This window comes from Poeciliopsis prolifica, unplaced genomic scaffold (genome assembly GCF_027474105.1).
Source record: "Poeciliopsis prolifica strain line A6 unplaced genomic scaffold, Auburn_PproV2 SCAFFOLD003, whole genome shotgun sequence".
Classification (NCBI taxonomy): Eukaryota; Metazoa; Chordata; class Actinopteri; order Cyprinodontiformes; family Poeciliidae; genus Poeciliopsis; species Poeciliopsis prolifica.
In genome coordinates, this window is record NW_026562378.1 from 16,747,213 (window position 1) to 16,769,182 (window position 21,970).

Below are 21,970 nucleotides of genomic sequence, written 5' to 3' on the forward strand. Positions count from 1 at the left end.
AAGCAAAAAAAAAGGAAAAAAAAAACTGAATAGTCCACTTTTTAGTTCACTTACCTTTTTTTCTTTCACAACCTCAACAAGAGGTTGTGACCTCTTTTTATTTCTTTTTCTTTGAGCACTTCCTGCACTTCTATATGTATGCTTTTTCAAAAACAGCAAAGAAAAGATAAAATTGTGCCATATTTTATTCACTGCAAATATTATATTTGAATTCATGTAATTTAATCTTAGACAGAAAATTGATAAAGTTCAAAAGTTCCATAAAGACAAAAGTGTGATGCTGACTTCAGTACATGTTTTGAGGTTTCAGTGCAAAAGTTCAGCTACCTGAGTTGAGCTGCAGTACAAAACAATTTAACTTCCAACAAATAATCACAATAATAAAACATTAAATATTCCATGAAATTGAATAGTTTTTAAAAAATCCATTGTCACATGATCCTCCATAACCTATCAAGAGTTTTACTAAAAAAATTTTTAATCCCTAATCTTGCAAACTAAAAAAATTGTAGTAAAAGCAGAAACAATTTCAGTCTAACAGATGAGGAAAAAAAAACTGCGAATGTCAGTAGAGGTCTTTGATCTCAGTGAGATTTACTATTTAATATTTCTGAGTTTGAAAGTGAAATGAATCAGAGTCATCTATGACGTCCTGAGGTTAGCGTAGTCTTTGGGTGCCCACAGCAGCCGATACACCTCAATGTCTCTCCTGTAGCCGATCCTGGTGTCCCAGCAGAACTCTGGAGAGAGAATCCTGCTGGGCTTGTGAAGCCAGAAGTACTTGTTCAAATGACTCTCGTCGTGCCACAAGGCCTCCACTCCGTTCTCTTTGTCCGCCTTGATGCTGCGGTCGCAGGCCTCCGTCAGCGCCTTCACGCTCCTCCAGGAGCCTCCGAAGACGGCAGCGTGGTAGTAGAAGTCCCCAGTTTTCATGAACGCCTTGGATTTTGGGTTGCGGTCGTAGGTGAGCAGCCTCTTGGGGAGGTGATAGTAGTGGGCGTGAAGCAGAGCCACTGAGTCTCCCAGAGCTTCGGGGCCAAATCTGCCAGTGAACACTTGATCGACGTCAAAGCAGAAGACGTGCGTGGCGTGGTGGCGGATATCCGACTCGATGACGTCTGATATCGCCTTCATCCTCATCATGGAGATGTCCTGCCACCGCGCCTGTCTCTCCACTTTGACTACTGTCAGGCGCCGGTTGGGGGCAAGCTTGATGTTTGGCACTTTCTCAGGCGTGTCCGTAAACACGTAGTACGACACGGGCAAACCCGACATGAAGTGTTGCTCTGATGAGGTCAGGAAAGCCTCCAGGTAGGCATCCAGGTACCTGCAGAAACAAAGATGTCAGCCTCTTGTTTTCCTGTGGTGGAAACCAGAATGTGATGTAACATTAGGACCAGGCAATCAGTACATAATATTGCCATAAAACCAGTGGCCATTTAAACCAATGTGTGCAAAAAATGTGTTGGTACGAATTCATTATTAATATGTTTAGGAGCCTGGTGATTAAATTTAATTTAGTATTTTGTTTGTTTGCATGTTTGTAAACGTTATACTGTATTTTTAGTTCTGTCTGTTTTTCTTCAAAGTCGCATCGTTTCACACCTGCACGTGTTTAGACCTGCTACTTCAGTGACTTATTTAAACAGACAGACAATCCAGAAAGTTCACAGCAAGTCAATTAAAATGCAAGAATATCCACTGGTCCCAAACAGGACAAATGCAGGAACCAGACTGTGAAGTTAAACCGGATATGAGAAAGAGAAATTTAATGCATCAGAAATATTTTGAGCATATTTTTGTCAGGACATAGCATGGTTTATTTGCCAGGGGAAAAAAAGCACTTGGGAATTTCACTGGAGCGGATCGGTGCTTGTTCAGACTTGAGTATTCACTCTGATCCAGAACAATAAAGCTTTGTGGGATAAAAGGTTTCAGGCAACCCACTTCTCATGACATGTTGTTTGGTAGCATCAATCAACTGAGTGCAGTATTTTTCCAGGGTGGGGGACAACAATGAAACAAAACTGCAAATAAATCCCATACAATTTGAAATCTTTAATTTTTCATCATGATTTTTGGTTTTTGTTATTCAATCAGTTTCTAAATAAAACATAATCTGAAATAATTGCTTTACGTGTTGTTTAATTTTCTGATGGAAAAGCTACCGACAGAAAAAAGACCAACGGAACTGTCCAGCTGTGGAAAACACTGCCGCAAAGCACAGAAGAACTGGGGGAATAAAATTACATTCGATGTGATAAATATAAAATATTACATCTTTACATATAATCAAAAGAGGATTGTGACAAACATTTGTCGCATCTGGTATGAAAGTCATGTCTGACAACTAAAAGTTTCATCTAAAATTAGCAAGAGGCAGCGTCGTATGAATAAATGTGGTAATTATTGGTTTTATTATTATTTTGTAGCATTTTCTGTGGGTTTCCAAAGTCCATCCCCAGCCAGAGTTTAATGCTCTTTGGGAAGCCCTGAACTCACTGGCTCTTTAGTTGCCAGTGTGGAAGTATTTCAAATATTTAGAACAAAAAATTAATTCCAATCAATAATTGTCAATGTTGACTGATATAAAATCTCTACATTATGTTTTGTTCCGCCTTGTCTGACATCATGATGACGACTCATTTGAAAACCAACCTGCCGACTGCAAACACAGTCAAGGCGACAGAAGATCCTTCGTTTCTGTGTATCTGGTCGTAGTGACTGGGATTAAACATTCCCTCCCAGATGATGGGAGCCTTCCAGGAAGTGCATGTTTGCACATCATTCCGAGACCTGAAACGATGGAGGATCTTGAAGTTTATACAAAAACAAAACAAACCCAAAAAAAAAACATATGTAAAGGTAGCTGAAGTTCATGGGTCCTGTAGGGACATTTAGGGCTCTTTGCAAACTGCTTCTCGTCTTTTGCTATCGGGTGTGGGGTTGAATTTGGTTGGATGCAATTGTTTTGAATGTTTCTCATTTTTAGTCTGTACAGTGGAGCAACTGTTCGATCGTCGTTAGATAACTTATGATAAGCTCATAAAGTGTTGAGATGTGTTTTCTGAAGATAATGTTTTGGTTTTCACTGCCACTTGAGCAGTTAAATTAAATATCTACAAAAAGGCCAAATATCTTTCAAAAACGATGGTGTTCTCAACAAATGTATGTAATGTTATATGCCTAGTTGTTAATTTAGCTTCTTTAATTGGTATTCTACACACAAATGGCCTACTAACTGTAAAACTTAAGAAATTGAATGAGTAGGCCATTTATGTGTAGATTGCAGCAACAACAATCTGTGTGGTTGGAACTTAGTGGTTGGAAATTGCAGTTGAGAAATGCTTGTTTCATGAAATCTGTCATGTGCAGAACTTGAGGTTTAGATGTCTTACCAAAGATCGAGGCTTGCGTCTGCACTGTTACCTGAAGTCAACATTTCTGCTCTTTCCAAAGTGCATTTGTCCATCGGAATGAATCCAATCAAGAATCTGAAATCAGAGAAAATGCGTTTTTTCTTTTAATTTTGAACTAATACTGATGCAATGTGTGAGATTACATGTTGTTAGCTGATGTGCTTATAGGCAGAAAAAGATGGGAGTTCTTAGTTTTCACTGAGTCTGAATCTAATCTCTGTGGCTTGATTGGTGAAAATCTAGTCTAGGATTTTAGTTTTACCTTTATTATGTGATGCAAAACAAAATGGTCTCAATGAAACGTTTGACCTTCACGAGTAATATTGTTAGTTTCCAGTACAGACCTGACATATTAGTCAGGTCTTGTTGCGTTTGTGTTTTCTTGATCTGCACTCATCATCACAATGAACCACACTTCTTTTCTTAGATAGCTGTGTTCTTTTATTTGTGGAACAGTCAGGCACAGAGAAAACTTTTCTTCGTCTAATTCTTTTTAGAACAGTGCTACATATATATAAACTCGCTCTCACTGCCCCAGTGGACAACAACAGTACAACATGCACATAAACAGAATGACAGGATATAGAACATAAAGCTGTACCTTACAAAGTAAAATCAGTAAACATGAACACATAACACAAGATAACTTAAAGACAGGTTAAGATGAGAACATGTTCCAACACCCCCCCTTGTTCTCATCTTCTTTACCTTCAAATATTTGGTTTCCAAAAAACCATTCTTTAAATTTCAGCAGTTTTGCTTTTGATGCAGGTTTGGTTAAGATGTCAGCAAACATCTTTTCAGATGGACAGTACCTCACATTGATTTTGCCTTCTCTCAGTGCATTGCGTATAAAATGATACTTCACATCAATGTGTTTGGATCGCTGTCTATTCACAGGGTTCTTACACAATGCAATGGCCCCTTGGTTATCACCATGAAGTGTTGTACAGTTGTATTTCTTGTTATCCATACCATTTAAGAGTTGACTCAAGTATAGACTTTCTTGTGTAGTAGCTGTTAACCCAATGTACTCAGCCTCACATGTGGAAAGAGCCACAGTTGGTTGTTTCTTGGACTTCCAGGAAATGGCTGGACCCTGTGGCGTTAAACTGAAACAATAACCTGTGGTGCTGCGCCTGTCCTCTACTGAGGATCCCCAGTCAGAGTCACTGTAGGCTATAAGGTTCAAGTTGTCATTGTTTTTCTTGAAACTTAGTTCATAGTCACAAGTACCTTTTAGATATCTTAGAACATGTTTAGCATTCACTAAATCCTCTGTCATAGGTTTAGCTAATGTCTGTGAAAGTTTGCTCACGATCCAACTGATGTCTGGTCTGGTACAAGTCATGGCATAAATCAGACTACCTACTATCTCACGATAGTTTGTAGGATTCATTACTTTCGTTTCCTCAGACTCATGATTTTTCTTGTGATCAAGTCTTGGTTCGCATGGGGTGGATCTTGGTTTGCAGTCCAACATTCCATATTTTTCCAACATTTTTAGGATGTACTTCTTTTGGCTCATTTTTATTTCATCCTCTTTTTGTTCAAAATGTATGCCTAGAAACTGTGATATTTTGCCTAAATCCTTCATGCTAAACTTTAATTTCATAGTTTCTTTGAAACTGTCCAAAACTTCAATGCTGCTAGCAGCAATGATCAAGTCATCCACCCAGATGAGCACGATAACCGTGTCATTCTCTGTTTGTTTTCTGTACACACAATGATCAACTGGGTTCCTTTCAAAGTTGTTTTGTTCAAGATGATCATTTAAGAGTTTGTACCAATTTCTCCCTGATTGTTTTAATCCATACAGGGATTTCTTTAATTTATACACACATTTCTGTCCTGTTTCTGTTTGCTGTTCAAACCCCTCAGGCTGTTCCAAGTAAATTTCTTCCTCAATTGGTGCATGCAGATAAGCTGTTTTGACATCCATCTGATGTACTTTAAGGTTGTTCTGAACTGCTATCTGCCTCAATGCACGACTGATGTTATGTTAGCTGTTGGAGCAAAAGTTTCATGGTAGTCTATACCTTCTGTTTGGCTGTAGCCTTTTGCTACATACCGAGCTTTGAAAATCTCTTTTCCTTCATTTTCTTTGCGTGAATATACCCACTTCCCTCCAACAGTGTTTCTACCCTCTGGTAGGATGCTCAGTTCAAATGTTTCGTTTTCTTTAAGCGAGTCAATTTCGTCCCTCATTGCCAGTCTCCACTTTTCTGACTGTGGTGACTTCTGAGCCTCGCTGAATGTTTGAGGTATACCAAAAACGGCCCTATAACAATGATCAACAGTTATTTGTGTTGCATCTCTTGTTTTAGGATCTAATTGGTAGTCTTTCAGGTATTTTGGGAGTCTTTTCTCTCTTTCTGGATAACGATTGCTTCGCTTTGTTTGAGTTTGATCACTAACAATTTCAGACCCAGTGAGATAGTCTGAAAACTCTGCATTTTGAGTTTCCTGAAGACTAAAGTCCTCTTGTTCACTTGGGGTGACATTTTGGGTTAAGGGTGTTACCTCATGTCTATCTGTCTGCATGAGGTATCTGTGGTTCTGGATTCCTAGATCCCAGGCATCTGTCTGTGTCTGTTGGTCAACACCATTTTCTTTTATGAACTTCACTAGCCTGTGTCTGGAAACTTTTCTCACCTGTGGGTGGTACACCAAATAAGCTGGGCTGTTTTTGCTGTACCCTAAAAACAGTCCCTTTTCACTTCTTGAGTCTAGTTTCTTGTGGTGGTTGTTGTACGCGTACCACTCTGATCCAAATACCCACATGTTCGAAAGATTGGGCTTTCTTCCCGTCATCAAGAAATATGGGGTGTTTTTGGTTCTGTTACTATAACATCTGTTGCGAATGTGTGCAGCACACTGAATAGCATATGGCCACAGTTCTTTAGGTAAGCCCTTTTCTGACAACATACACCTTCCCATTTCAAAGAGCGTTCTCCACTGCCTCTCTGCTTTTCCGTTTTGGTGTGGGGAGTACGGCGACGACGTTTCATGTCTAATGCCTTTATCTCTGAGTAGCGTTTGAAAATCATTACATGTGTATTCGGTACCATTGTCTGACCTAAAGCATTTAACATTACCATAGGGTGCACAGTCTGCCAGAAACTGCTTTGTTGCTTTAGTCACGTCACTTTTGTTTTTCAGAAAATAGACTGCAATGGATCCTGAGAAGTCATCAGTAAAGGAAATAGTATACCTGTGTCCTTCTAAACCTATAGGATCAATAGGTCCTGATAGGTCAGTGTGAACCAACTCTAGTGGCTTGCTCGTTTTAACATCTGACTCCTTGTTTCTGCTGTTGATAAATTTTCCTTCAGTACAGATGTTACACTCCATTTTACTGTTGTCAGTGACTTTCATTCCCTCTACCACATTTTGTAATTTCATAACATCATCCATGTTACAGTGTCCCAATATTTCATGCCATGTCTTCAAATCACAAGCTAGCTTCACTTTATCTCTATTCATCATGTCTTTTAAGTTTTCCTCAATGCATCCTTCATTATTGCTTTTCATCCTTAGGTAATACAGTTTCTCATGTGCCTCAATAGGGAATACAATACCATCTCTACTCATCAGTACATTCTTCCCATCTGTGAATGTTACACTGGCTCCATGAGCTGTAGCTGACATCACAGAAAATATGCTCTGTGGGTAGGATGGGATGAGTAAAGCATTTTTCAGAGTAACTTTAACATACCTCCCTTTTGAGTTCAACAGTTCAATCTGTGCATCGCCACGCTTCAGTGCAACGTTGTTCATCTTCTTTCCATCGGCCAGTTCCATGTAGTGTCTACCCAGATCAAAAGTCTTGTCAGTTCTTATGAACAACTCTTCATCAGTGATGATGTGTGATGTGGCTCCACAGTCCACCATTATTCCATTAAGCTTGATGTCAGGTAGAAGATTCTGGCTGACTTTGAATACCATGGTCTGGTCCTCCTCATGGCTGTCCTGCATGTCTGAAGTCTGCTTGGCATCATCCTTCCGTTTTGATCTTCTTTTGCATGTACTTCTGTGGTAGCTGCACCATTTTGGCGCGGTCTTTTGGCGGCAGTCTCTCGCCATGTGCCCGCGCTGGCCACAGTTGTAGCAGTTTACTGTCTCATGTCCACTTTCATTACATTACCTGACTTCGCTTTGCTTTCAAACTTTTCTGTTTCTTCATAGCTTCGAAGTCTGCTCTTAAACTGAGTGAACGTCAAGTCTTCACTGCTCTGTGTTTGTGAACAACAAAAGGCTTGTATGATTCCGGGAGACCCTTCAGAATCATTGCTATTATTATAGTCCGTCACTAATGACTTCTTTTGCATTTCTCAGACGTTATTGTTTTTTCAGCACGTAAAACATAGTCTGTCACAGTTTCGCCGGGTTCTTTTGATAGGGACGTGAGCTCTGTGTAAAGGGTGATGATCCTGGGCTTACCTGGCTGGCGTAATGGCCGCGCAATATCTGCAGAGCTTTCCTTCCATCGTCGGCGGCATCTCTCATCACCAACGACAGGCTCTTATCATCGAGGACCTGGATTAGTTCCGCGTAACATTCCGCGTTTTTCTCTTCGTCCGGGTCCGCGGTAGAAAGGATGGTGTCTTTTAAGCCCAGCGTTCTTAAGTAAGCTAGGAACTTTACCTCCCAAAGCTAGTAGTTGTTTTCGTCTCCGTTGAAAACTAGTCTGTCCCATGGTCTTCCCGTGCGGTGTCTGGGCCCATAACCTGCTGCGTTTGTGTTTTCTTGATCTGCACTCATCATCACAATGAACCACACTTCTTTTCTTAGATAGCTGTGTTCTTTTATTTGTGGAACGGTCAGGCACAGAGAAAACTTTTCTTCGTCTAATTCTTTTTAGAACAGTGCTACATATATATAAAAATCTCGCTCTCACTGCCCCAGTGGACAACAACAGTACAACATGCACATAAACAGAATGACAGGATATAGAACATAAAGCTGTACCTTACAAAGTAAAATCAGTAAACATGAACACATAACACAAGATAACTTAAAGACAGGTTAAGATGAGAACATGTTCCAACAGGTCTCTTAACACCATTTTAATTATTTAATAACTCACCGAACTGATGTAGGTGCAAAGAACATGATGGACGTTGCAATCGAGAAAAAAAACAGGAATTTCAAAATTGTCTTTGACCTCTCAAGGCCCCTGTGGCGAGAAAAGACGTCAAAGCCCCAGACAGTGTCAAAACCCCCAAAAAAGAAATAAACAGTGGCTATAAAAAGTTTGCACACGTCTGTTGATGTAACAAATTACTTTTTTAATTTTTAAAATCCATCTGTTTAAGGGAAAAAGACAAAATGCTGCAGAAACTCAGCTGGTTAAGTTAGGATAGGTGGTTAAATCATGGCTCTTAACTGGGAGTCTATCGTCTGGATTTGATTGTCTGATTGTGTTGCAGTGGCACTTTAACTGGTATCAGTAAACTTTGGTCATATATTTTAAGGTAGATAATGACAGAGAGACATATACCCACATTGTTGGTTGTTTGCTGACTTCACCAAAGGAAAAAGGCTGAAGGTGATGGCAACCGTGGATTATGGCACCAAAATACTGGAAGAGAAATATTCTGTGAGGGCTGAAGTTCATTCAATATTTCTAACAAAAAAGGTAACTAAGACATTTATCCTGGATTCACAAATATGATTAATTTAATATTAATAATGAATAATAATACCAACACATTTTTATCAATTAAAGTTTCCGATTTATACGTTTAAAAGAGGGAAAATCCCATTTAAGCTGTTAGGATATTTTCAGGTTGCACAACAAGAAGAAAAAAAACAGTGGAAGAAATCGTAGCTGTTGTGAAACAAGACAATGTTTACATTGAGTGGTTTGGGTGGTTGAGTCAGTGCTTTGCATGGTTGTCTTTAAAAGGATTTAATTAAAAAAGGACAACTCAATTCATGGAAAGATAGAAAGGTTCTAGGAAAACTTCAGAAGGAGAAGTGCATCATGGGTAATGCAGTGACGCAACCGAACTAACTATAGATTGTAGATTTAACCAAATGTTTTACTTCGGGTTCTTTTCTAAGCAACCCGACATTGAAAGACAAAATGCTCATTGAAATGAATACTGCAGAAATTGTGCAGTGTAAAACATCTGAAGGTGGTTTAACTTGAAAATTAAAGTCCACCTTGAAAATGTCATTTAAATCAACAAGAAAATTGTCTTGTTTTTAACTCGGAAATTAACGTTCAAGAAGTTGATTTACAAGAGACTAAATGTTTTCATTGTGAGTTTACCAAACTCTAAGCATTCTGGGAAATAGTTTCCGCTCCTGTCTTTTTCTTCTTTGTTTTTTTAAATTTTAACATAAAAACTCTAGTTTATCAAACTCTTGGGGGTTTCACAAAATGAATAAAATGTCAACACAACTTAATACTGTAAGTTTATCTTCCACAAACTCACATTTAGATTCAAAATCTAAAACTCGCTCCACTCGCTTATTTGCGATGTCTGACTAAAATAGTAGAAGACAGCAGTCAAAGCTAAATGCGGCTCACGTTTGACTTTGGATGTGCAAATAACCTGATGCAAATAGTCTTTTTTATTTTTTCCTGTGTCCTCTTCAGTATATAATAATGACAGAATTATTCAAATTCATGCATCACATTTATGTACTTTATGCATGGTTGCATTGATTGTCAAAATACCTGAGATTGGACAGAACTCCTCAAACTTTAAATTAGAAGAATTAACAGTAAGATAATGTCTCAGTGCGGTAAAGGAATGAAGATTTGGATGATGCAGCCCCATGGTGGGGACAAGTGTAAGAAATAAGTATTTGGGGAAATAAGGCCAATAAGTCTATTTAGGAATTCAAGGAAACATATAAAACCAACAGGATGAGACGTTAGTACAAACCACGAGGTGCTAAGCCGTTTAGTTTCATCAAAAATGCATGAATCTTTTTCCTTCCATGTCTGAACAAGATCTTTAGTTCAATATAACTAACGATCTTGATAACAGAGCTGTCATTTTTACAGAACTTTGTAGCAATGCTGCAAGATAGCTGAAGTTGCTTCCTGCAGAGCCTCAATGAACGTCAGTTTGAAGTTTCGTTAGTTCCAGCTAAATTTAGTTCTGATTTCATCCCACTGCATGATGCTATCACTTATCCATCCGTAAATCGTTGGGTAAAAAAAAAGAAATGGGGGCTTTCTTCTAAAAATAGCTTTCAGTTTTTCTAGTAAGGTTAACAGTTGTGTCAATTCATATAGGAAGACTTGTTAATAAATAGTTTAAAATATTCGATTGTATTTAATTTGTGATATCTATTTCCATGAGCAGGGTTGAATCACAAACAAGATGAAAAATGAAATGGTTCGTTTTTCACAGCTTCCCCTATAGAGCTGAGCATAGATGAAGTTGTCGTTTTAAAACGGTACCGGTCTGAGCGAAGAGTAAAGATCGTGTCTGATCTGAAAGCGTGTAGATCTTCAACAAACCACAAACGACATATAGAGCACCATTTTTAGTCCTGCTGAAACCATGGCTGGTTTTGAACTTGGTTGTGAAAGGTGGAACAGTAAAACATGCTTCATATCGCTGAAACAGTCTGGCACCAAGCTGCCATCCTTCAAATCAAAATCATGAGAAATAATAACAAAAGCTGCAAAGACGTGAGGAATTAATGCATGTGTAGCATCTGTCCAAAAAGGAATTGCTCTGTACAGAGGTCTACAATAATATGGAAATTAATGTGAAGATGTTCTGCACACTTTGAATATCTTTGGTCTGACTGTGTAAAGCTTGTCACTTTGGCACACTTGCACAGCAGATAGTCAGTTTATAAAAGCACCTTTCAATGTTGTAAATTGCAAGATGTAGTTAACAAATACTCAAAAGGCTGGACAAACCAACATTTCCAAAATAAAAGCAACATATTTTAATTTTGTGTGCAAAATTAAAATAACTTTCCATACTTCTCTGCAAAATCAGAGAAGTATAAATAGGCTAGTCATTGTTGCTTGATCTTTTTTTTTATGAGGATGTTGCAATAACTGCTCAACCAGAGAAAAAAACATCAATCATCTTCAAAATAGTTTTTTTTTCTGATTGAGTAGCTTTTGTAACATTATCTTCAAAAGAAAAACAAATAGATTAATGATTTTGCAGAGAAGTATGGCAAGTTATTTGAATTCTGCATACAAAATGTAAACATCCACTGCTGTTCTAAATAGAAACAGTAGATTTTGCCTGCAGAATTAAAGGCTCTTGCCATAATTGCGTGGAAAATCACCCAAATTCCCTTTAAATGTGTCACTGTCGGCTTTTCTATTTAGTGTCTTTTCTTGCTACTTATATTTTCATTATCTTCATCTAAGCCAGTCTATGTAAGTGCGCCTGTATCTTTCCTGCTTTTGGTGGGCAGAAAGTGGGAATAAACATTAAAAACCATCTGCTATATAATCCGGATTCAGGCATCGCTGTATGTCAAAAACAAGTCATGTTCAGACTTGAATCAAACTGGGAATCAGACGAGAAGACTGCATACTATGCAGTCTTCGCGTCAACACCCTGCAGGCTGCGGCTCCATTTTTCAAACAATAAATGAGTCAAAATGCAGATTTTGACTCATTTATTCTTAATAAAACTGCAAAGATTTATTCGGTATTCCACAATTTCCAGATTCCTGTGAAATGTATTTGAAACCCAGTGAACATCGTCAGAGTCTGACCAAAATGTAAATAAAGAAAAATCAGTCGGGGATTTTGCGACGCGTCGTTTCTGCACGTCTTGACTGAAACTTTTTCTGACAGGGACAAAATGACACACACAAGTTTGTTTCCTATTGATCGATTTTTCTGATTAATAACTTTTAATTTTGCGCTAAAGTTTAGACAGAAGATGGACAGATTATAATAATAATAATAGAAAATAAACTCCAAGATTCAGTCCTACACAACATTGTAATAAATATTTAGCCTACCTGGAGGTGTCTTTTGTGTTAAACCCCGCGGCGCATATGGCTCCACCGTATGTGTTTGCACAAGGTTGTCTGTACAATATAGTAATTTGCATGTCACTCCCTTTTCAAGAAGGCCTTTACTTTGAAAAGGGGGTTGGCTTCACACAGCCAGCGCCCCATTTACGCAATTCATGTTGATTAATATGCATTGTTTTCTTTATTTTCAAAAATAATGACAATGATAATAATAATAAAATTATGAATGTATTATTATTATACAGTAATTTGATATAGAATATATCACATTATAATAATATTGATATATATATATATATATATATATATATATATATATAGTGTGTTATATCAAAATGTATAATAATAATAATGAATGTAAATGTACTAGTTCAATATTTGTTCTAGGCTATTTATAAAACACTGTAGCCTTAAAAAAGATTTTAAAAATTCCTAAAGTATCACCGCACCTGAAAGCATCAGATAATGACCAACACCCTGCAGGCTGTCAGAAAGTCATTTGACTTTGTTTTGTTGTTGGGCAGGGAGGGAACAGAAACGATGGATTTTCGTGGTTCGTTCCTCAGAAACGCGTTTTTCCATTTCAACGTGAAGGGAGCAGGTTTTCTCTTTGGTCAACCAGGTGAGTCAGGAGGATCGTCGCTTCTGCTCCACTGGGTGTTTCACATCCATCAGGAACTTAATGAAAGCGAAATGTCTCTAATCAAACTTCATCATAAAATTCTTATACGGAATTATTATTATTATTATTATTGACATCAACTATTTGACTTGTAAACAATGAACAGGAAGATGTAAAACTGTTAGATTACCCAGATTAGATTATAATTGTGGAATGTGAGAATAATGAGAAAAAGATGGATGTTTTGGCGACACTTTGTTTGAAAGAATCTGCATAAAACTGACATCTGGTTATGAACATGTTTATGACTGTTCGGTCAAAGCCGGACTAAAATTTGCATTAAAAACCCATTAAAAGTGCCAATGTTGCGCTGAAAGTGTCATTATTTCCTGATCTGTCTTGAAGGCTCCTTCATGTTTATGCCAGGGTCATTATGCAGACCTTCAAATAAAATGTCACCGATGTTTTCCCTTAAATCCATAACGTTGCCACTTCAGGATGGTTAGCTTGAGTGACTTTAGGCCAGTTCACACTGCAGCCCGAATGACCCAATCCCGGTATATTGTCTAATCGGATTGGATATTTTCCAATCCGATTACACAATAATTGAGGCGGTTAGGCAGTTATGCTGACTTGCATGTGATCTCCAGAGTAAACTGCAGACGACCAGAAAGAGTCCCGCATGCTCAGGAATAAAAGAGTTTGCTCAGCGTTTTCCCCAACAACCGTAAAGTAACAGCGGCCAATGTTTAAGGAAATAAACGTGGATGATAATGGAGTATGGCAAGCCGTTTCAGCATAAATTCGGTTTCCTCTCACTGTCCGTAATTCCATTCTAGAAAAATAGAAATGCATCTTGACTGGACACAACTACACTGACTATCTGGAATGGTCATTTAAATTTACATTCTGACTAGTAAGAATAATAATTCAAGATGTCTTCAATTACAGTCAAAATTCCTTTCAAGAAATCTCAAATTACGACACTGGATCCGTCATTTAAGGGACACATCCGTCATGACAATTTAAGAAGTCAAAATGACAATTTAGGACATCTGAAGAAAGAATTACGTAGAATTGTGCTGTCCACACAGTTGCCTGTATTATTATATCTTTTTTGCACATACTATGTGGTAAAAAATCTATATTTATGAAAGATTGGTGACTAAACGAATGTGGCAGTATGCCCTGGAGGTTTTGAACGCACCACACAAGTGCTGGCATTTAATTGGTGGTGGCGCTGTTTGTATATAAGGGGCCCTCTGGTCAACATGTGTTTCCGGTTTAGACCTCTGTTGCTGTGCAGCGCCAGTCTGACACTAAGGTGTGCTTGACTGATGCACGTTGATCGCTCCTTCTTCTGGTAAGAGGATTCTCCTATACTTGCTGTTTGTTAGCCTAGCCTTCGCTTAGCTTTAACTGTACACCTAGGTGGCCTGTGTAAATTGCCTGATCCTCCTCCCAGCCAGAGGCACTACACATAGAGCTTGTGGTAAGTGAAAAGCTCATTACCTGCATGCTTTTAGATTTGATGTTTAACACTTATGTTTGCTATAGACGCTGCTGTTTGTCCTTGGCCGGCCGTTTGCCTGTTGCCCTGTGGTTCCTGGTTGATGGTCCGCTGTTATTTTGGTTGTCCGTCGGCAGTCCATCTGTCGCTCTGGTTGCTGGCTTTCTGCCAGCCGTCGTGGTCAGCGTGAACCTGAGTCCTGCCCCTTGTCCAGCTTGGCTGGTTCGGACTGGCGACCAGCTTGGACGGACTCTGCTGCCGCTCTTGAGTGGCGTCTGTGGCGTGGCATCCCAGGACGGATCTTAATTGACAATTGCTGCTGATTGATTGTTGACTAAACGACAATTATGAAATGACTCATGTAATTTGAATGTCTTTTATCTTGACAGGAAAGGCCAGTTCGTGGTGTTGGTGGTGGACTTTCCGGGTGGTGGTACTCTTGATTTGTTGCACAATTTTCTTTAGTTTTGGTGTTTTTATTTAGGTCACTACCCTGAACTGCACTGCCACCCTTGACTTGAGCCGTCACTGTTATTTAATGTGAGTGGTTTTAACTTAATGTATTATTGATTAGCATGACTGATGTAATAAATAAAATTATTGAAATTAGTGAGATTGTCTCAAGCCTCATATGTAGCGGCCTGTGTGCCTTGAAAACTTTTTGGGGATAAATTATTACAATTTTGTCTTAAAAATAGTTCTATTGAACCACACCGGTCCCACCACACAAACCTGGTCAATTACTCATTTACTGCAGTGGTCCCCAACCCCCGGGCCGCGGACCGATATCGGGCCGCGGACCGCAAGAAATAATTAAATATTTCCGTTTTATATATTATTTGAGTCCGGAGGATTTTTTATTTTGAAAATCCTTTAACCGGATTCTCTCGGTTACGTTGTGCTGCGAGTCAGAAACAGATCAAATTCTTTGGAAAGTTTCTTTGCAAAGGTAAAAGGCCCAGAGCAACAGGAGGATGGATTTATCCTGGACCGGAAAGTGATGACGTGGTGACCGGATGTTAATGAGGCAACCTAGCTTCAAACTTCTTCTCTGTTGAATATGATGTTTGCCACTACTGTGTTTATGTTGGCACTATTTTGTTAAGCGGAAGGTTACGCTAAGTAACAAAGGCGGAGCCTCCTCCCTTCTCCCTCCCGAGTGTTCGGGCAGAGCAGGGCAGTGTGGTTGCCGGTTGATGTTGGTGGTGTCTCCTGTGTTTTGTGTGTTGCATGGGTGAGTTGATGCACCTACAAGGATGTTTTCGAGCGGTGCAGAGGAGCCAAGTGATTCCAGGGGGAGTGGCGGGATACCTGCTACAGAACAATCAACAGGTTATGGGCCCAGGCAAGTTCCGAGTATGGCAGTACGCGGAAGGGGCTTGCAGAGATTGACGGAGACGAAGCCGCTACCACATCTGGGAAGCAAGGTTTTTAGCATACTTAAAAACCATCGGTCTAAAAGATGCTATCCTGGGAATGGAGCTCACAACGGGAGCTGAAGTACAAGACGCTACGGAGATCGGTAGGAAAAACGAACTAGCGTATGCCGAACTGTGTGGTTGTTTGGACGACAAGACGCTAATGCTAATCCTCTATGAAGCGCCAGATGACGGCAAGAAAAGCCTAGAAATATTGAGACGCCATTTTGAGTCAGAAGAAAAACCGCGAATTGTCACACGGAGCTAACCAATGTGCTAATGGCTGACGGGGAAGCTTTAGCAGACTATCTCGGCCGTGTTGAAAAGATAGTGGCCGCATTAAACAGAGCTAAAGAGACTCTAAGTGATGCACTCCTGACGGCGATGGTGTTAAAAGATCTCACGGATGATTACAACCCATTTTCGGTGCATGTCACTCAGACAAGGGAAACGCTGAGTTTCAACGGGTTCAAGGCGAGGCTGAGGAGCTTTGAATGCTCACTGCGCTACCGTAACAGGCCCCGAACAGACGAAGTAATGGCTGCAGATTACAAGGCGTCTAAACCTAAGATTAAAGAGAAGAAGTATTTCAACGGTGAATGCTTTATTTGTGAGAAAATAGGGCATAAGGCAAAAGACTGCTGGAACAAAGAAGAAAAAGCGCAGAGGGAACAATTCGCAAAACAGCAACAAGATGGCCGCCGTTACAGACACAGGACAACGAACTGTTAATGCTGAGGACAAGCATAGTACCACTGGTGAAGAAGGAACGTTTGTGTCAGAGGAGTACCAGTCTTTGTTGAGGAACAATGCTATAAAGCATGAGAGGTCAGCACCTTACTCTCCCCATCAAAATGGGACCGCAGAGAGAAATTGGCGCACATTATTTGAGATGCTCCGATGCATGCTGATTGAGTCAGGTTTACCCAAAGAGCTTTGGCCTTACGCAGCCAGGACAGCTACAGTCATAAGGAACAGGTGTTACTGTAAGAGAACAGGGGAAACACCTTATTTCCTTTTACATGAAAGAGGCCAGATCTGTCAAAAATGAAAAAGTTTGGTTCCAAATGTATGGTGTATGAACAAAACAGAAAGAAACTTGATTCTAAGGGCAAAACAGAAATTTTTGTCGGTTTTGATTGTCATTCGCCTGCTTATTTGGTTTATTTTCCAGAGACAAACAAGGTTCAGAAACACAGACTGATCCATTTCATAGAAAAGAGGACGACTGAGAGGCAGACACAGACTGACTGGGACCAGCCAGAGGAACACTACGTAGAGTGGGTGGTTACACCTAGTCAAGCTAGTCAACCACTGAATGAAGAAACAGGATAGGCAGTCACAGACATTGAGAAAGACTCAAAAATGGACACAGGTCCAACTACTGACTCACAGACTCCACGTACCACAGGTAGAGTCAGAAAGAAACCTAAATACTTGGAGGACTATGAATGTGCAGTGCAGAACATTGACTTGTCCATTGACTATTGTTACAGAGCTACAGTTGGGCTACCACAGACCTATAGAGAGGCTTTAACATCACCAAAATCTGAAATGTGGAAAAAGGCAATGAAAGATGAGATGATCTCATTTAAAGAGAACAACACCTTCTCACTTGTACCATTACCAGAGGGTAGACCGACAGTGGGGGAAGGTGGGTATATGCTCTCAAGGAGGATGATAAAGGAAATGAGACATATAAAGCTAGGTATGTAGCAAAGGGATACAGCCAGGTAGAAGGACTTGACTATTCAGAGACATTTTCTCCAACTGCAAAAGTGACGTCACTGCGTGTGTTGATGCAACTAGCTGCACAACATGACCTTACACTGAACCAGATGGACGTTAAGGCCGCATACTTACATGCACCCATTGACCATGAAATATACATGGACCAACCTGAAGGTTTCCAGGTTAAATCAGAGAGTGGTGAAAAACTTGTGTGTAAGTTGAACAAATCTATCTATGGACTCAAACAATCTGGGAGGAACTGGAATATGATGCTTCATGAGTTCTTGATGTCGAATAAGTTTGTACAGAGTCAAGCTGACCATTGTATCTACACAAATTTTTCTGACAGAGGAAAAGTGATTTTGTTAGTGTGGGTTGATAATATAGTTGTGGCTGCAAGCAATGAGATGTGTCTAAAAGAGATCAAAGATAAACTGAAAAGTATGTTTAAAATGAAAGATCTTGGCAATCTCGCACATTTCATCGGGATTGATTTCACACAAAAAGAAGGTCTCATCAAAATGAACCAGTCCAGATACATTGAGAAGATACTGGAAAGGTTTGGTATGGCAGAGTGTAAACCCAGAGCCACACCTAGTGAAATCAAATGTGATCTAGTTCCAGAAGGAGAACAAACTGATCAGAGAAAATACAGGGAAATGCTGGGCAGCCTCATCTACATCATGACCTGTACTAGACCTGATATAAGCTGGATTGTGAGCAGACTGTCACAACATATGTCTGATCCCAGAGAAAAACACCTGACAGCTTTGAAACATGTGTACAGGTACTTACAAGGGACTAAGGACTATGAATTGTGTTATAACAAGTGTAACACTAAATTAGAGTTGATAGGATACTCTGATGCCGATTGGGCCAACGATGTTCTTGACAGGAAGAGCACTACAGGCTATTGCTTCAGCCTAAGTCCAAGTGGAGATATTGTTTCATGGAAAACAAAGAAACAGCAAACAGTTTCACTGTCGACATGTGAGGCTGAGTATGTAGCATTGGCAGCTACCATCCAAGAAGCGCTCTACCTATCCCAACTACTACGGGACATGGACCACAGCAAAGGTGTTTGAAGATAACCAAGGGTCAATACGCCTTGCAAAGAACCCTGTGTATCGCCAGAGGAGCAAGCACGTGGACAATAAATACCACTTCATAAGGTCAAATGTTTCACATGGAAAAGTTATTTTGGTTTATTGTCCAACAGAAAACATGGTTGCAGATGTGTTCACAAAGTCTGCCACAAAAGGCAAAATTGAAAAATTTTGTTCTTACATGTTTGGAAAATAGCGTTGTGGTTAGAATGTGTGGCACCATCAAGTGGGGGTGTTGACTATGATGTTTGCCACTACTGTGTTTATGTTGGCACTATTTTGTTAAGCGGAAGGTTACGCTAAGTAATAAAGGCGGAGCCTCCTCCCTTCTCCCTCCTGAGTGTTCGGGCAGAGCAGGGCAGTGTGGTTGCCGGTTGATGTTGGTGGTGTCTCCTGTGTCTTGTGTGTTGCATGGGTGAGTTGATGCACCTACAAGGATGTTTTCGAGCGATGCAGAGGAGCCAAGTGATTCCAGGGGGAGTGGCGGGATACCCGCTACAGAACAATCAACATTCTCCACGTAGACACCAGGCAGCCTGTGCATCAGGCTTTGTCTCTCATCGCTCCCAGATGGGAGAAACAAGCTCAGGCCTCCCATTGGTCCTTATCGTGAGTTAGAGTAAAATGTTTGTTTTTGTTTTTTGCATCTGTATCTTATCTGTATCTTATTTTGAAGGGATGTGTAAACGTTCCCATAGCGACTGTGAGTTTTAGTTCACACGATTTAAAGATTGTCGGCCATTCCCCCCCAGTGAAACCATCAACATACCACAGTGAATTCAGAACAATCAGACAGGACGTAGGAGCAGCAGTGATAGTTTGTGGATCATTTGAAGCGATAAAAGACGAAACAAAAAGAAAAGTCGTCGGATAAAACATGGCGGCAGCCGCCGCTCTATTTGCTGTATGATTTGGAGGCGAGTTCTGTACGTTCATAGTTAACATTTAACTGAATAAACATGTGTAACAGTGACTTTTACCGATAGTGACGAACATTTCCACACATAACCTCCGATGGCCGCCGGACTCTCAGTAGCCAGGCCAACCGTTCGGAATTCCCCTCAGCGCTTACGTCACCGCGCTTTCTGATTGGCTCCCGGTCACATTGAACAAGCTGACAGGGAAAAACCCCACAGGCTGCGATGAAAGGGCCAAGACTATTTTGAATATATTTTACATATCCACGGTAATAAACAGGTTGCGGACCACTGATCTATGGAATACATTTTTATTATTAGACCTCTGTTGCTCATGTGTTGGCTTTGTTTCTTTTATTTATTTTGTTGTTTTTTTTTTTTTTTTTGTGAAATTGTGCTATTTGGTTGAAATCGTTCTTCAGTTCAGAGAACAGAAAAGTGGCATTTTGTTGAAAAGGGTATGTTTTCACCAAAGTGCCGATGAGATCAACTGAATTCAAGTCATTTTAGCAGGGCATGTATTTTGTCTGATGTGATGCTTCTCACGGTTTCTAAGAGAACGATTCAATTTGAACCGTGAGGAGGATCTCAGAGCGCCTTCAAAATGACCGAGGTCAAATTCAAGCTGGACGAGCCTTTCTCGTCTAATCACAGTTCGACAAGACTAACAGATGTAAGCAGAAGCAAATGTACAGTCACTCACCTCTCAGCTAATAAAAACTAGGACTGTTTAGTTTAAGTGATGATGTTTCTGTTAGATATCAATATGGTGATCAAAGCTATGGTTTCTTGGTTCTCTTTCTGTAGAAGTAGATTTCCAGACTATAATCTTCATCATCCATCATCAAGCTGTAACACTCCACTTATGAAGGTAAATCTGTTGGTTTTCTACTTCAGGAACCAATTCTTACTGCTTCCACTTGACTTGCATAAAAGTGTTTCGAGGGTGATGGTTAAGGGATTAGGAGACTGAAACGTTATCCCCCATCTATTTAACAGAAAGGTGAGGGACACCGGTAACCCAATACCACGGGTGGGTCCGATTCTGATACCTTCTCCCTTCTGAGCAGATGTCTGATGAAAAAAGAAGCGGTAAGATGTCACTGGTTGACCTGGACTGGGAGGAGAAGGCTTAGGTTGATTACTGGAAGGTTTTGATCCCTGTCAACATGAATGTTGTATGAACTTTACATTTTTTCAGGATTTTTTGATCTTTTCTTTTCCTGAGGTGGAATGATCGGACAGTTAATGAATTTGAAAACAATTATTTTGAATACAAGATCTAATTTAAATCTTGACTCATTTTTCTAATTTGTTCAGGTTTTAAATAACTCAAATATATACATTTAAATCCCCACCTACGTTTTCTAATTAACCAGCATTAAAAAGGCCAGTCTTATGTGTGGCTGGTGGTTTGACCACTCCTCTTACTGAAGTAGCTCATTAAAATTGGTTGTTTGAACCTGCGTTTTAGACAAGCTCTATATATTTTTCAATAAGCTTGAGGGAAAATCAGATTTATTCCATCCATAAAGAGTTTTAATGTGCATTTGGGTTCCTTATTCTGTTGTTACCAAGTTCCAACCGTCCAGGTGTTGATTCAAAGTGAAGTTAGCGCATTGCCTCTGTAGCATAGGCAGCAAGTCAGACCATGCCTTACAGCTGGTCATTAGGGGTTTGTTTTAAACAAAGCATCTCATTCTTTGTCCAGCTGAAAACATTTCTCCAAAAGCCATCAGTTCACTCTTCATTGTTCTTTTTATGTAGATTTACAATAAGTTCATTTTTAACTAGTTCCTGGTTTTAACATCCCAAACAATTTCCCCACATCAGAAAACAGCCAGTTAGAAATCTGAAACTCTGACACAGTTTGAGCGTTTCACTGAATACTTGCCCCAAACCCAAATCTCCAAATTGATTTTGGCCCAAATAAAGCAGGATGATATTAAGCTTCTAGACTGGATCTGACTTCAAACTTGCTGAATATTTTTGGACTGAAAAGGAAAACGAATCAATTTTAACAAGTTCTTCCAACTCTGTCACAGAGTGTTCAACAAGAAAAACAGCAGCAACTTTGTGACGGCTATGAAACATAACCAAATATTAATGCGCGTGCACATTTATTTTGTCCTCCATGTATAATTTTAACACAGATTTCAAGAATTGTGTCTAAAATTTTCAGAAGTTCTTTGTTGTGCAATCAAAACACTTCCTGAGTGTAAATAAACGTCTGTTTGTATCTGACAACAGAATAAGATATCA

General features: G+C 39.7%; 1 protein-coding gene and 1 long non-coding RNA gene across 4 annotated transcripts; one reads left to right on the forward strand and one right to left on the reverse strand.

The window, feature by feature from the left end:
* Window positions 1-167: 167 nt before the first annotated feature.
* LOC129353024 (alpha-1,3-galactosyltransferase 2-like) lies at window positions 168-19,847 on the reverse strand. Of its 3 annotated transcripts, XM_055022241.1 has the most exons (7): window positions 12,854-12,933; window positions 12,390-12,458; window positions 8,927-9,003; window positions 8,509-8,598; window positions 3,399-3,494; window positions 2,659-2,796; window positions 168-1,327 (listed from the first exon to the last, which is right to left on the reverse strand). In XM_055022241.1, coding segments are annotated over exons 3-7 (1,011 nt in total). In that variant the 5' UTR covers window positions 8,929-9,003; window positions 12,390-12,458; window positions 12,854-12,933; the 3' UTR covers window positions 168-642. The 3 variants fall into 3 exon arrangements, with proteins under 3 accessions (XP_054878216.1, XP_054878219.1, XP_054878225.1); XM_055022244.1 differs by lacking the exons at window positions 12,390-12,458; window positions 12,854-12,933 and adding an exon at window positions 19,772-19,847; XM_055022250.1 differs by lacking the exon at window positions 8,509-8,598.
* On the forward strand, window positions 18,206-20,978 carry LOC129353057 (uncharacterized). The gene is made up of 3 exons (XR_008604974.1): window positions 18,206-19,400; window positions 20,516-20,579; window positions 20,708-20,978. It is a non-coding gene; the product is annotated as an uncharacterized LOC129353057 (long non-coding RNA).
* Window positions 20,979-21,970: the final 992 nt, after the last annotated feature.

What these genes read in the sequence shown, in the direction of transcription:
- LOC129353024 (XM_055022244.1), bottom strand. An exon ending in TTTGCACCTACATCAGTTCG is followed by an intron (nt 3,495 to 8,508) that starts GTGAGTTATTAA and finishes CTCTGATTTCAG; the next exon opens with ATTCTTGATTGGATTCATTC. An exon ending in ACTGTGTTTGCAGTCGGCAG is followed by an intron (nt 1,328 to 2,658) that starts GTTGGTTTTCAA and finishes TTGTTTCTGCAG; the next exon opens with GTACCTGGATGCCTACCTGG.